Below are 12,788 nucleotides of genomic sequence, written 5' to 3'. Positions count from 1 at the left end.
CTCCAATGTCATCCATCTTGGGTAGGTACTTTTTGACTTGTGGATTTGTTCAATCATGCCACTCCCTTTAAAATTCATGTGTAAATTCATCACTCCCAATAAATAAAATATATAGCATAGGTTGATTGTGGCTATAATAAAATATGAAATCATTTTTTAATGCTTTCATCAATCAACTCGCTTCTAAAGTCTATCTTGTGTAGCTATAATAATGTCGGATGAAATGTTGCTTTAAAATGAAAAGAGACTTTTTATTTAATATGGAAAATAAAAAATTATATAAGGTTTTTTTTTTTTGGGATTTGGGACGTTTGACGAAAAAGACAAAAACACAGTGGAAAGAAAGTTAAAATCTTACAAAATTCTTCATTCTAAACAAAAAGACAAATCAATTTTAAAAAGTGTTAACAATTTTAGGGTTGTTTGAAAACTATTTTAAAAAGTGTTAACAATTTTAGGGTTGTTTGAAAACTATTTTTTAAAATAGTTTTGAGAAATAATTTTTAAATGTGATTTAAATAGCTTTTATAAGTAGTTTTTTTTTTTAATCAATTTTTATATTTATATAATATTTTTTAAACAGTATTAAAAAAAAAACAACTCAAGAATATTATCTAAAAATATTATATTTTTTGTTTCTAAGAATAAAAAATTGTTTTTTGTTTTCTAGTTATTAAACTTGTTTTCTTATTTTTCTATTTTAGAGAATAAAAAATTGTTTTTGAAAATAGTTACCAAATAAGACATTAATTAAGTATAAAATTATTTTTTATTTTTTTATTATTTTTCCCATCCTTTTAATTTGCATTTTATTTTCTTTCTTTGATACTTTTTCTCAAACATTTCAATCCAATTAAATGTAAAACTTCTTTATTCAAAATTCTTATTAAAAAAATTTCACTTTTAACTTATTTGAATTTCATGTTACTAGTTAAGAATTATTTTTTTTTCTCTTTTTTTTGGAAAGTCAATCAAAATCCTTGAATTAATTCTAACTTATTGTTGGTGTACGAAGTCTTAGACCAGGTGACTAGTTAGTGAGCGAGCAAGCAAGTAAGCAAACCTAACAACAATCTTGTCGTACTTTTGGGCGATCGAGCTAAGTTGATCAATTTGGATGAAAACAATCCTTAGTTATACCATTTTGATGGTCAAGTTAGTAGGGTGAGGAGCAAAGAAATAGATGTGAAGGATTGACTAAGACTAAAGGATTATCCATTGTGATACAAACTTTTGTGATGAGCTATTGGAATAATGTTGGTTTGTTATTGGTTGGTTAACCTTGCTCTCACTGTAGAATCATGGTAACCATACTTAGTTTATTATTAACTAATTAAGATTGCCCAAGCGGTGGTTGGTAGATGATTGGGAATGTCTCATACCAATAGAATGTATCAAAGTCTTTATAGGTGTCCATCGTGGCGACCCATGTGATGCCAACTTGGCTAGTAGGGTGGGATAGATCTTAATTTCTTGTTAGGTGAATGCATGTTCCTTCTTGTGAATGCTCTAGCCACTATCCTAGGTGCCCTCTTTTGGCTTGGGCCCTCATGTGTATTAGGTATTTTGAATGTTGTTGGTCAAGGGCTCACCTTGAGTGCCCTCTTAATTGGGTTCGCTTTAGTTGGACCTATACCCAATTAGGCTAGGCCCCTTTAAGCTACTATCCTAGGTGGCCTTGTTTCGACTCGGGCCCTCATGTGCAATAGGTGCTTCGAGTGTTGTTAATTGTTGCCTCAAGGTTATCGAGTGGTATTGCATGGCCATGCCCACTTAAGCAAATACAATTTCACTTAATGAAAAAGTTGCTTAGTCATTCTTCATATCTCATTTATTTGGAGTGAGTGTTATGCTTATTATGTTTCTATCATCTCCTAATTGCAATAAAACCCTCCTCAAGAATGGGAGTTTAAGTCTAATTATCTTTCATGGCACTTGTAGCCTATGTGGTCACCATGACTTCCTATTCATTCTTACAGGTGACACTTGTTATTAGTACATAAAGTCTTCGATTGAGTAAGTGAGTCTAAAAACAATCTTATTCCACTTTCAAGTGATTAAGCTAAGTTAAACTATCCGGATAAACCTCTATAAATGAGGATAATTAAACAACTTTCAACTAAGTCACTCTAGTAGTCAAGTTAGTAGGACGAAGAGCAAAAAAGTAGACGTAAATGATTCATTCAAAGTTATAGGGTTATTTGCCCTAATATATGCATTTAAGCTTCAAGGAATATGAATACGATAATCTTGTAAGCTATTAAAGCCACTATATGCCCTAATCTAGGCCTTGGTGAGCTATGACAACAATACTAAGTCATTATTGGTTGGTTAACTCTAACCTTGCTCCACGGCAACGTGATGCTAGCCATGCTTAAGTTGTTATGAACTCATTAGGACTACCTAAGTGATGCTAAACACATGATCAACAATGCCTTGAATTGATGGAACACACCATCCCAACAAGTGTCCATCATGGTGACCCACATGATACTAGCCTAGCACCTAAGGGATGAACTCATGCCAGTCTAGCAAATGCTCCAATAATTATCTTGGGCTCACACTTGGATGGTACTTCCCTAATTGCGCTTGTCTCCAATTTGGGATTATACCCAATTGGAGTTGACCCTTTCACCTACAAAAGATTTACCAGTATTAGTAAAGTTGGGTTCTAAATCAATTAAGAATTTCAACTCACTCTTACCCAAGTCATCACCCATTGTATCAATAATTGAATACTTCCTCCACATTAAAAAACACATCATTTAAAAGATAGTTAATAATTCAATACTTCACAAGACACGTTCATGACAGCACCTTTGAACGTGTGACACGTGTACTAATTGAACTATTAGAAGTAATAAATCTCTCCTAAAATTGATTCAAGTATGTGAATCCAGCTTCTTTTCTTGAATAGCATTGTTGTTCTTGACTATGGATTTTGTCTTTTTGCAACTGTTCTCTTCTTGCATGATTCTTGTCTGTTAATGTGGAAGAAAATCTTGCCAATTCAGAATACCTCTTCTCAACATTGACCAAACCAACTTCCAGTAAAAGAAACCCAAGTGTTGAATCATGAAATGGTGTATCCCATAAATTAAATATTTGGTGGATTAGGGTTGTGGGTTTTTATAATGATAAGGGTTGGTTTCATTTCTCATGATGACTACCACTAGATTGGGATTTGGGCCCTCTTGCTTTTTCAATGGATTAAGTATATGATAAGGAGTTTTAGACCAAAATATTTTTTTTGTAGAAAAAGCTCACTTGTTGATTCAAATATGAAATAATCATAATTTAATTTTTTTTTTATATTATTATTTATATGAAATTTGGATGTGTTGCAGCAAAATCTCCCCCATTTCTTCCTTCAAAGACAATGTTTTCTCCCTTGTAAGGGAGAAATAAAATATTGCTTTCAAATTGCTTCCCTCAAAGTCTTATGCAAATCTCAAACTTAACTTGTAAGCAAGCTATGAAAACCCTTCTTCTTTTCCCCTCAATTTTTTAATCTTTGTTTGGCCCTTGCAACCAAAGACACCTCAACTAGATATTTAGATTATAATACTACTAAAATTAAAATTTGATGACTTGTTGTTTATGTGAAAGTCTTAAATTTCGAGTTAAATTTACTAAATGAAAAATATAATGTTAATGAAATCATGATAAGTAAATATGATAATAGCAAAGTTTATTAGAGATGATAAAGTTTAATACAATTCGCCACTATAACTCAAATTTAATATAATTTTTATGACTTTAAATGGAGTATTTAGATTAAACTTATATCGATATAAAAAATCTATTTAATAAACGGGTTTTTTTGGGCTAATATTTATAATACGAATTTGATTGAATTTAACTATTTTACCTCATTTAAATTTAAATTTTAAATAAATAGATCAATCAAGTTATAATCATATTATTTACCCGATTATTATTCAGATCATGTTTGAATTAATCAATTTAATCGAATGTTTGAGTTTTAGGGATTATCTTGTACTACTTTCAAGATTTATTATAAAAAAATATATGAAATAAATAAGATATAATGTACAAAGGAACTCAAACAACAACTCATAGTCAACAAACAAACTCTTAACAAGATTGTCTTAAAATAAAATCTCCCCAAAAAAAGGGGTTAATCCCAAAAAAAAAAAAATGAAAGAATTTTGGACAAGTTACTAGTATAATGTCAAAATAGAAGCTTCCATGTGAGTCAACATCAATCTTTATAACTCCTCATATTTCGTTTTGGTCAGGAGAGGTGAAGTTGGGCCATCATGCACTTAATTTTTCTTAGAATGCCATTCATCTTATCTGCAACTTTTTCTAGAAAATTGTTGGGTCAAGTTTGTATGATGTTGAGCACCGAAGATTTTGAGGCATTTGCTCTCTCTCTCCATCATTTTCATGGGAGGAATTTCTCATATCAAGGAGAGTTTTCATATTGAATGTCTCATACTTGGTTTGTGGGTTTGTAGGATTATGTGGGTCTTATTGTTAAAATTTGTATATGTTTAAAATATGATTAATTATTCTTTGATTATAATTTTAATGAGATAATTTTTGTATAATTAAATAAGAAACAATATTATGCATTAATTTTTTTTGAAAAGAAAAGAAAAGAAAAGGCATTCAAATGATATTGTATTGACTTTTATACTATTTTTTATATATATTTTAATTTTTTATATTAAATTACTTAAAATATATTAAAAACTTCTATTGAGTTTAAAAAATTCTTCATTTTCCTCCCTTTTATTACACTAAGTAAGAGTATTTACTTTTAAAAAAAAATTAATTGATTGGTCAAATTTAGTATAAATGCTTATTAGGACACCTTTTTTTTCTATGCTTTACAATAGAAAATAAATATAAATTGATCAAATTTATTAGACATGCCCCTTTGGATTTCTAAAAATGCTATAACTTTCTTGAGTCTTAGAGTCTATTTGCTCGTGTAATTTAAAATTAATTTTTTGTTTTTCAAATTTTTTAATATTGTTTATCTGTAGTTCTCGAGAAACATTTTTTTAAAATAAAGTGAAATATAAAATAATTTTTTTTTAAAAAAAAAAAATTGTTTTCGCCGGTTTTTACAAACAAAATAAAAATAATGATTCATTTAATCATATTTTCTTAAACATGTTTTTAAGTTAAAAAATAAAAAATAGCTTTTAAAAACAAGATTTAAAAAACATGGCCAAACAGGTTGTTCAAAGGATAATGACTTTTAATTATTTTTATTTAAATTGAGATACTAAAAAATTTTATTCCCTTAAATTTTAAAAATTTATATATCTATATATATATATATATATATAAGAAGCTTCTGATGACATGGATTTTGTTGACTTTTTTCACCACTCAAGTACCCAAAAATCTAGATGAAAAGAGTAAACTTATCTAGATTAAAACCTGGGAAATGCGAAAGGTGGACTTAGCCTCCATGCTTCTCAGTCATTTGCAGGCCACTTCTTTCAAAACTAAACCCAAAAGAAAATACAGAAAATCCATGATCGATCAATTCAACCCACATAAAATAATATAGCATTGACAAGTGAGCAGGGTTCAGTGAATTAATGGACAAGAAAAAAAAAATCATAGAGTGGTGGGCCAATTGACCAGCCATGTAGAGAATTAGATGATATAGTAGAAGCTTCCACTGAGAAAACTTAAATCCCACATTCTTATAGATGGCAAGCAATTCAATACAACACCATCTCCTTCACCTCTGCTCTCCCTCCTTTTCTTTCTCCCATGGCTTCCACTAACCTCATGGCTTCTATGGCTTTGCTTCTGCTTCTGCTACCTTTGAGTGCCATGGGAGATGACTGGTCTCCAGCTCTCTCCCCCTTTTTAGGTACTTGCAATCAACTATATAGATATATAAATTGAGAGAGAGAGAGAGAGAGAGTTCTGACATATCTGTTTATGCATGTATGTGTAATATAAGTGTGTTTTGTGTGTGCAGACAATCTATGTGATGAAGTGGAATGCGGGAAAGGAACATGCAAAGCCAGTCTTGAGTATAAATTCAACTTCATCTGTGAGTGTGATTCTGGTTGGAAGCGAACCCGTGGTGATAATGAAGATGGTCTGAAGTATCTCCCTTGTGTCATTCCAAACTGTAAGCACTTCTGCCTCAGCTTTCAAATGGAATTCAGTCCCCTGGGCAGCACTGCTGACCATGATCGTCTCTTATCTATTTGCCTTGTCTTTTCAGGCACACTGGACTACTCCTGCATGACAGCCCCGTCTCCTGCTCCAGCCATTCCACATAATGAATCGGCCTTTGATCGTAATCACTGTTACACTACCATCATCTTCAAAATAACGGAAGCACCAGCTAGAATTCCTTCTAACATATCGTTTATTTGGTTCTGTGATTTTTGTAGCTTGCTATTGGATGTATTGTGGAGAAGGTAAATGCACAAGGTCATCAGCATATGGTTACAAATGTGAATGCAATTCTGGTTACCAGAATCTTCTTAATATCTCAGTCTATCCCTGCTACAGTGAATGTAAGAAAATATTAATCCTTAAAATTCGTAAGGTAATCAATTAGAAGTTTGAAGTATGACAATCTGACTTTTGGGCTTCTGATGTTTAAGGTGCACTTGGAAGCGACTGTGAGAAGCTGGGGATCAAGGTTTCGAATTCGACGTCCTCGTCAAATTCAGGTGATGGGAGTGGAGGTGAGATTAGCCATGCAAATAACACTTCATATCTTCTCTCTCCGTGTTCTTTCTACCAAAACCTATGGGGTGTATCATAAACAAAGTGACCCTAATCATAAGACCAAAGTGCCATATATAGACATCATAAGACTTGGAGATAATTAGTCCTGTCTTCTAAACCCTAATCAGAATAGAGATCAATCCTATATATTCTAAGCAAAGACTTCAGTTGTGTGCTCTAAATTCTAGTGAAAATAAGACTGCATATGCCCACGTAGATGGACACTGAATTCAATGTGTCCTCATCTATTTTGACAACTAGTTTTCTAAATAAATGGTTTAGATAGGTACAACCCATTACCCTTTTGGAAACTAACACAAGACTCCATACCTAAAGCCAAGTGGCTGGTATTGCTTGAAGAAAAAGGACTAATTAATGAATTTGTATTCAAAGTTTAAATCTCTACGCAGTTGACTCAAGGCCTGTGTTCTCCTTTTTCTAAAGCTGCCAAATACACATTTCACCTACTATTAGTATTAGTATTATTTCTTATTTGTTTTGGGAAGACTGGTATGAGTACTGATTGAGGCATTGAAAAGTCAAATTACTTTCAGATAAATGACTTAAGCTTCAAGCAAATCTGATGTTCTTCCCTTTTGCTCTTGTTCTTCCAGGTAGCTCGTTTCTACAAGGCAAGGCTCATTGGATGGCTCTAGTGCTGATCTCCATGGGTTTACTTCTGTGGAAGTAGGACTAGGATTATTAATTGGACCCAAATCCTAGGACACTGGAATTTAGTTATGTCATATGCGATTTCATTATATTGTCTGATTCATGTGTTTGGTTTATTGCTCTTTTGATTCCATCTGATTCTTGTGTAGAATCCAGTTTGTAAAAATATTATAGACAGTCATAGGTGATGCATAGGACCACTATTGAATAAATATCATGAGTCTGTTGTTTTGTTGTTTAGTAGATGTAACAGTGTCACTCTCTACTCGTTTGCAGTCTACCTATGATCAACATATGTCTCGTATGATTAACCAACTGTAAATCTTTTGGCAGCTAAATAGCGTGTTCCTCTAAAGGATGCTATATCCCTCCCCAAAAGTTCAAGCCATTAAACAAGATTTGTCCTAAGAACAGGCAAGGCAAATGCTGGTAAAGAAGTCTACTGTGATACCGTCCAACTAACAATTCCATCCCAATATATTCCAATCCCCAACTAAAAGGAATTAGGTTCTAGATCTATTTCTTAGGAACTCCATCCATGCCAGGCCACTGTAGAAATTCACTAACTGATGATCTCTTTGCTAGTGGCATTACTTCAATAAAATTCCAGAAATCTCAAATATAAAAGCATTCAATGATGCTGCTTATTCTTTAAGGAGAATTGCATAAATGCCAATGAGAATTAATGCAAGGCCATATATTTCAACCAAATAGGGGCACAAACACAGTAGTAGTTCCTTGTTTTAATAAAATATCCAGACATTGTCATGCCATACTTTGATCAGCCCTCCAATGTGGATATGATTATGCTTGTGTCCTTGGGTGGTGATTCAACTAGGGGTTCAATAAAACAGAAGGCAAGCCTAAGCAGAGATAGCTGTGGAAATATACAATTACAAAATATACTTTTCAAGAGGTAGGGGGGTTGAGCTCTAAGCATTGCATCAATTATCCCAAAACAACCAATTGGCATCAATTGCCATGGTTTTTTAGTCCAAGTTGATGATCCTAAGGTTCACATCTGTAACTAACAACCACAATCAGCCTCTTTTGGGCTTAATAAATTGGAGAAATAAATATGCGGTGATGCTCAAGCACATGACCTCCCAAACGAGGCTTTGATAACATGCTAAACTACCAATTTTCCTAAAAACTTATGCTTGTACGATTTGGGTTCATAATGTATATCATGTTCTTTAACAGAGCTCAATCACATTACTTAAAACAGCTAAACCAGCAGCTCATATGCATGTTTATAGGTCTTCCCAACATGCCATCGCTTTCATAGCTGGATCTGGTGTATCAGGACCATGGTTATTGCAGTGTTTTCTTACAATGCTAAGTTGTCTAAAGTCATATGCACTATATAGAATATATGAGATGTCGAACCACTACTGCATAAAAAATCCAGAGATTAGGACCATGGTTAATCAGTATTTCCTTAACACTCAAACCAGAAACATGTCACAGGCCTTTTGAATTAAGTAATATAAATGAAACTTACAGCTGCTAGATCATGATGGATCGTCATTCTTGAATGTGTCCATTTGAGTCATGTCACTCATTCATTATTGCTAATTTGCCACTACTTAAGAACTTCAATATAGAAAATAAAAGATGCTCCAATTTTCTAAACATCTATTCCTAAGCTAGTGAATTCCCAGAATAGCACAAGCCCCTTTCAAGTTTTTCATCCCAAATTGCTTTGATAACCAAAAGTCAGTAGATTTTTAAATAAGAAATCTGAAAGTATGTCAGAAAATGCCTACAAAGGGGCTCCTAGTACTCAGGAAGTACACAAGCAACATGCAAAAAGGAAGAAGCATAAAGTAACAATTACAAAGAAAAAATATAAAGGGCTCTAAGAAGTCCTCAGCATACTAATGAACTCTATAAAGGATAAGCTTCCTAGAGAGTCCATAGACCAAATGAAAATCATACAAAGATTTAAGATAGACTTCTTTCAATTTGAACTCCAAAAGTTCCTTCTGTGTGTGTGAGAGAGAGTTTTTTCTTTTTAATTCTCAAAAACAAAATATATTCATTTGATTGAATGGTAAAAATAAAGAAAGATGAACAATTCTTTGAAGATGTGCAATTGTTAATCAAAAAGTAGAAACCTGTACTGCTCCACAAAAACTACAATTATATGCACAAACTATAAGCAGACAAAGCAATATATTTACATTGCAAAAGCTTTGTATACTTGGGGGAGAAAAAAGGCCTCCAAAAAATGAAGCTAATTGTTTTACTTCTTGCTTACCTATCTGGTCTGAAGCTTGTTTAGCTGAGTAAGGAACTTAAGAGAAGGAGAATCCCACCTTAATAGCAACATCTAGAATTTTGCAGAGCCCAATGTCAAAATTCCATGAGCCTCTAGCCCTAGAGAAACCAAGAGATAACAACTGCAAAATCTCCTTCTACATTTGGGTTGGAAAAACACCTTTAGCTTACAACAAACCGTCAATTTAAGCTACTATCTCTGCCTCAACAGTTGAACCAACTCCAACCGGTTCAGGGTAAGCCCTCATTATGGTGCCTGAATGATCTTTTATCATGACTCCCATACCCAATTGTTTTGGCTTACCCAAAGAACATCCATCAAATTTCAACTTTACCGAACCTACAGGAAGAGGTAACCATATCCTGTGTTTTGTAGATGATACATATATGATCACCAAAGAATGAGATACTAATAAAATGAAGAACTACATAAAGGACTTCCCTGCTACTCATCTTGATCTATGACATTCCTTTAGGCCCTTCATTAGGCTCTCAAAGAGGTGAAAGAGGGATTGTTTGACCAAATTAGTAACCTACTTGCATGTTCCATGCACATATGGGTCACCAGTCACTGTAATGCAAGTTGTCAATTTCAAGGATTGTTTCCCATACAAGTACAGGTGTGTAAAGGTAACCACTGACTGGACTTCTGAAGATCATTTCCAAAAAATACTGTATACGCAAGTAATTAAAATCTGTTTTCGATAATGTTGTGACCTAGTGTGTTCATGAACTAAGGATATTCAGGTACTATAGAGTACATGGATTATATTAAAGAAAACTTATGTAAACCTGAACCAATCTAGGCAAAATGGGTACCTAAGCTACTACAGAAACCAGCAACCACTAAAGATTTTCCCATATTCAACCTACCAGTACAAGGACCCAGATTGAGTTTTTAACTATCTCACCACATTGGCACCTAATAGTTCCCATGAACAGAAAACAGGGTGCAGACAAAAAAAATGGTTAATAAGCACCCAAATTTTCTACAAGAAAATTCTGTTATATTTTCCTCAACTGCATTTACTAATTACACAAGATTCTTAAAACTAAATACATAATTGAATAAAAAATAAAAAGCATTGCTCGGAAATAAAAAAGACAAAAAAAGAAAGAAAAAATAAATGATTATAGTGATAAACTGATAATGGCCGCAATCACAACTCAATTCTAGGTCTAGTGAAGCCAGAGAGTGGAACAATTTATTCTAATTCCTACCTCAGTTAAGAGAAACTCCTACCATCAAAACCCCAAAGCGGAATTCCAAGACCATATGAGCATAGAAACAACACATTTTCAATGATTTCACATGCCACTGATTTTATTTATCTTTCTATGCTAGCACACAAGTACAGCCTACTCAATAAACCAGATACACTGATGGCGCACAATTTCTTAAAAAAAAATCTAAAATTACTCATCTAAGAATCAAAACCAAAGGAAAAATTATCAGGACAAACTATTGGTTATGGACATCAAAATCAAAACATTTTATTTTGATTATTTCACATTTCTCCAATCCCACCTACACTGTTCTTGTACTTTATCAAATTCAAGATGCCCAATTCACCATTGAGAACTGCAAAGTTACAAAAACTCCCTCTGATAGATACCCACCATCTAAGAGTTACACCAAATGAAACTCAAAATCACCAAGAAATAATGAACAACAAGTATATAGAACCCGAAAAACAAAAAACCCAAAGTAGGGGGGCAAATCAATTCTCACCACCACCAAAAGATCTCTCACTTTGTCTTCACTGTCACTCCATCCTTCCCAGCAATAATCACTGCAGTGGCCATGTCCAGAAACAACCCGTGCTCCACCACCCCTTCAAAGGATGAAATCTCCTTCCCTGCCGCAATTGAATCTTTTATCGGCGTCTTGAAATACAAATCCACTATGTAATTTGAATTATCGGTCACATAGGGCTTCCCATCCGGGTTCAATCTCAGCTTCGCTTCACACCCCTCTTCCTTAAACAGCTCCTGCAACCTAACCAAATTGTATTTCCAGCAAAACTGCACAACTTCAACCGGCATTGCTAAGCCGCTCCCACCAAGGCCATTAACCAATTTGGTGTCATCCACTACCACAACAAACTTATCCGAGGCGGCCTCCACCATTTTCTCGCGGAGGAGGGCGCCGCCGCGTCCCTTGACGAGGTTGAGATCCGGGTCCACCTCGTCAGCGCCGTCGATGGCGAGGTCAATGCTGGGGTGGTGGTCGAGCACGGAGAGAGGGATGCCGAGAGAGAGGGCTTGCTCTTCGGTGCGCTTGGAAGTGGGAACGCCGACGATGTCAGAGAGTTGGCCGGTTTTGAGGAGGTGGCCGAGCTTGGCGACGACAAAGGCGGCGGTGGAGCCGGTGCCGAGGCCGAGGACCATGCCGCTTTTGACGTAGTCTACGGCCTTATCAGCGGCGAGCTTCTTGAGGTCGTCTTGGGTGAGGGCAGGTGCAGAGAAGGCTCTGATAGAGAGAAGGGGGCGGGTGCGGGGGGTAAGGGTGGAGGAGGTGCGGAGGGAAAGGGCATTACGGTGGTGGAGGGAGGAGAGGGAGTGGGAGTTGGGTGGAGAGAGGAGGGATAGGGTGGCCATTGGTGGGTGGTGGGTGGCGGTGGTGAAATGGGAGGTGGTTGTGCTGCTGTGTATACTATGATTTGATCTATCTTTCTATCTCCTTTGGCTTTGCCTTTTGAGGGATGGGGTTGTTGGAAGCTTTCAGGAGTGAAAATAAAGTTTGTCTGTTATTCAACCTTTGGACATGCCTCAGCCGCTGACCCACAGCTCTCATCAGTCATCACCCCCAACAATCAGATCTTCTCCACCATGTCAATATGAAGGATCCCCATTGGGTATGCTAGGGAAGTGGTGGCCCCTTTTTCCATGTTTTGAAACTTGTTTTTAAAAATTATTTTTAAGTTAAAAAAAATAATTTTTAAGTTTAAGAAAATATGATTAACGGGTTTATTTATTTATTTAATTTTATAAAATTGATGAAAATAATTCTAACTTGTCCTTTAAAAATTGTTCTCCATTTCACTTTGTTTTTAAAAATTATTTTTAGATAACAACAATCAAACAAA

General features: G+C 34.7%; 2 protein-coding genes across 3 annotated transcripts; one reads left to right on the top strand and one right to left on the bottom strand.

Moving 5' to 3' along the window:
- The first annotated feature begins 5,686 nt into the window (after positions 1 to 5,686).
- LOC117930925 (slit homolog 2 protein-like) lies at positions 5,687 to 7,661 on the top strand. Of its 2 annotated transcripts, none has more exons than XM_034851733.1 (6): positions 5,687 to 5,866; positions 5,978 to 6,133; positions 6,230 to 6,304; positions 6,402 to 6,527; positions 6,618 to 6,686; positions 7,359 to 7,661. In XM_034851733.1, exons 1-6 carry the CDS (start codon positions 5,764 to 5,766, stop codon positions 7,433 to 7,435), a joined length of 606 nt encoding a protein of 201 aa, XP_034707624.1. In that variant the 5' UTR covers positions 5,687 to 5,763; the 3' UTR covers positions 7,436 to 7,661. The 2 variants fall into 2 exon arrangements, with proteins under 2 accessions (XP_034707624.1, XP_034707623.1); XM_034851732.1 differs by having other exon boundaries at positions 5,691 to 5,866; positions 6,618 to 6,701.
- Positions 7,662 to 11,168: 3,507 nt separating this feature from the next.
- On the bottom strand, positions 11,169 to 12,463 carry LOC117930924 (probable ribose-5-phosphate isomerase 3, chloroplastic). The gene has a single exon (XM_034851731.1). The coding sequence runs from the start codon at positions 12,298 to 12,300 to the stop codon at positions 11,449 to 11,451; it is 852 nt and encodes a 283-aa protein (XP_034707622.1). The 5' UTR covers positions 12,301 to 12,463; the 3' UTR covers positions 11,169 to 11,448.
- Positions 12,464 to 12,788: the final 325 nt, after the last annotated feature.

This window comes from Vitis riparia, chromosome 14, assembly GCF_004353265.1.
Source record: "Vitis riparia cultivar Riparia Gloire de Montpellier isolate 1030 chromosome 14, EGFV_Vit.rip_1.0, whole genome shotgun sequence".
Classification (NCBI taxonomy): domain Eukaryota; kingdom Viridiplantae; phylum Streptophyta; class Magnoliopsida; order Vitales; family Vitaceae; genus Vitis; species Vitis riparia.
The sequence above is the reverse complement of the archived record's forward strand: the minus strand, read 5'-3'. Positions and strand labels throughout refer to the sequence as shown.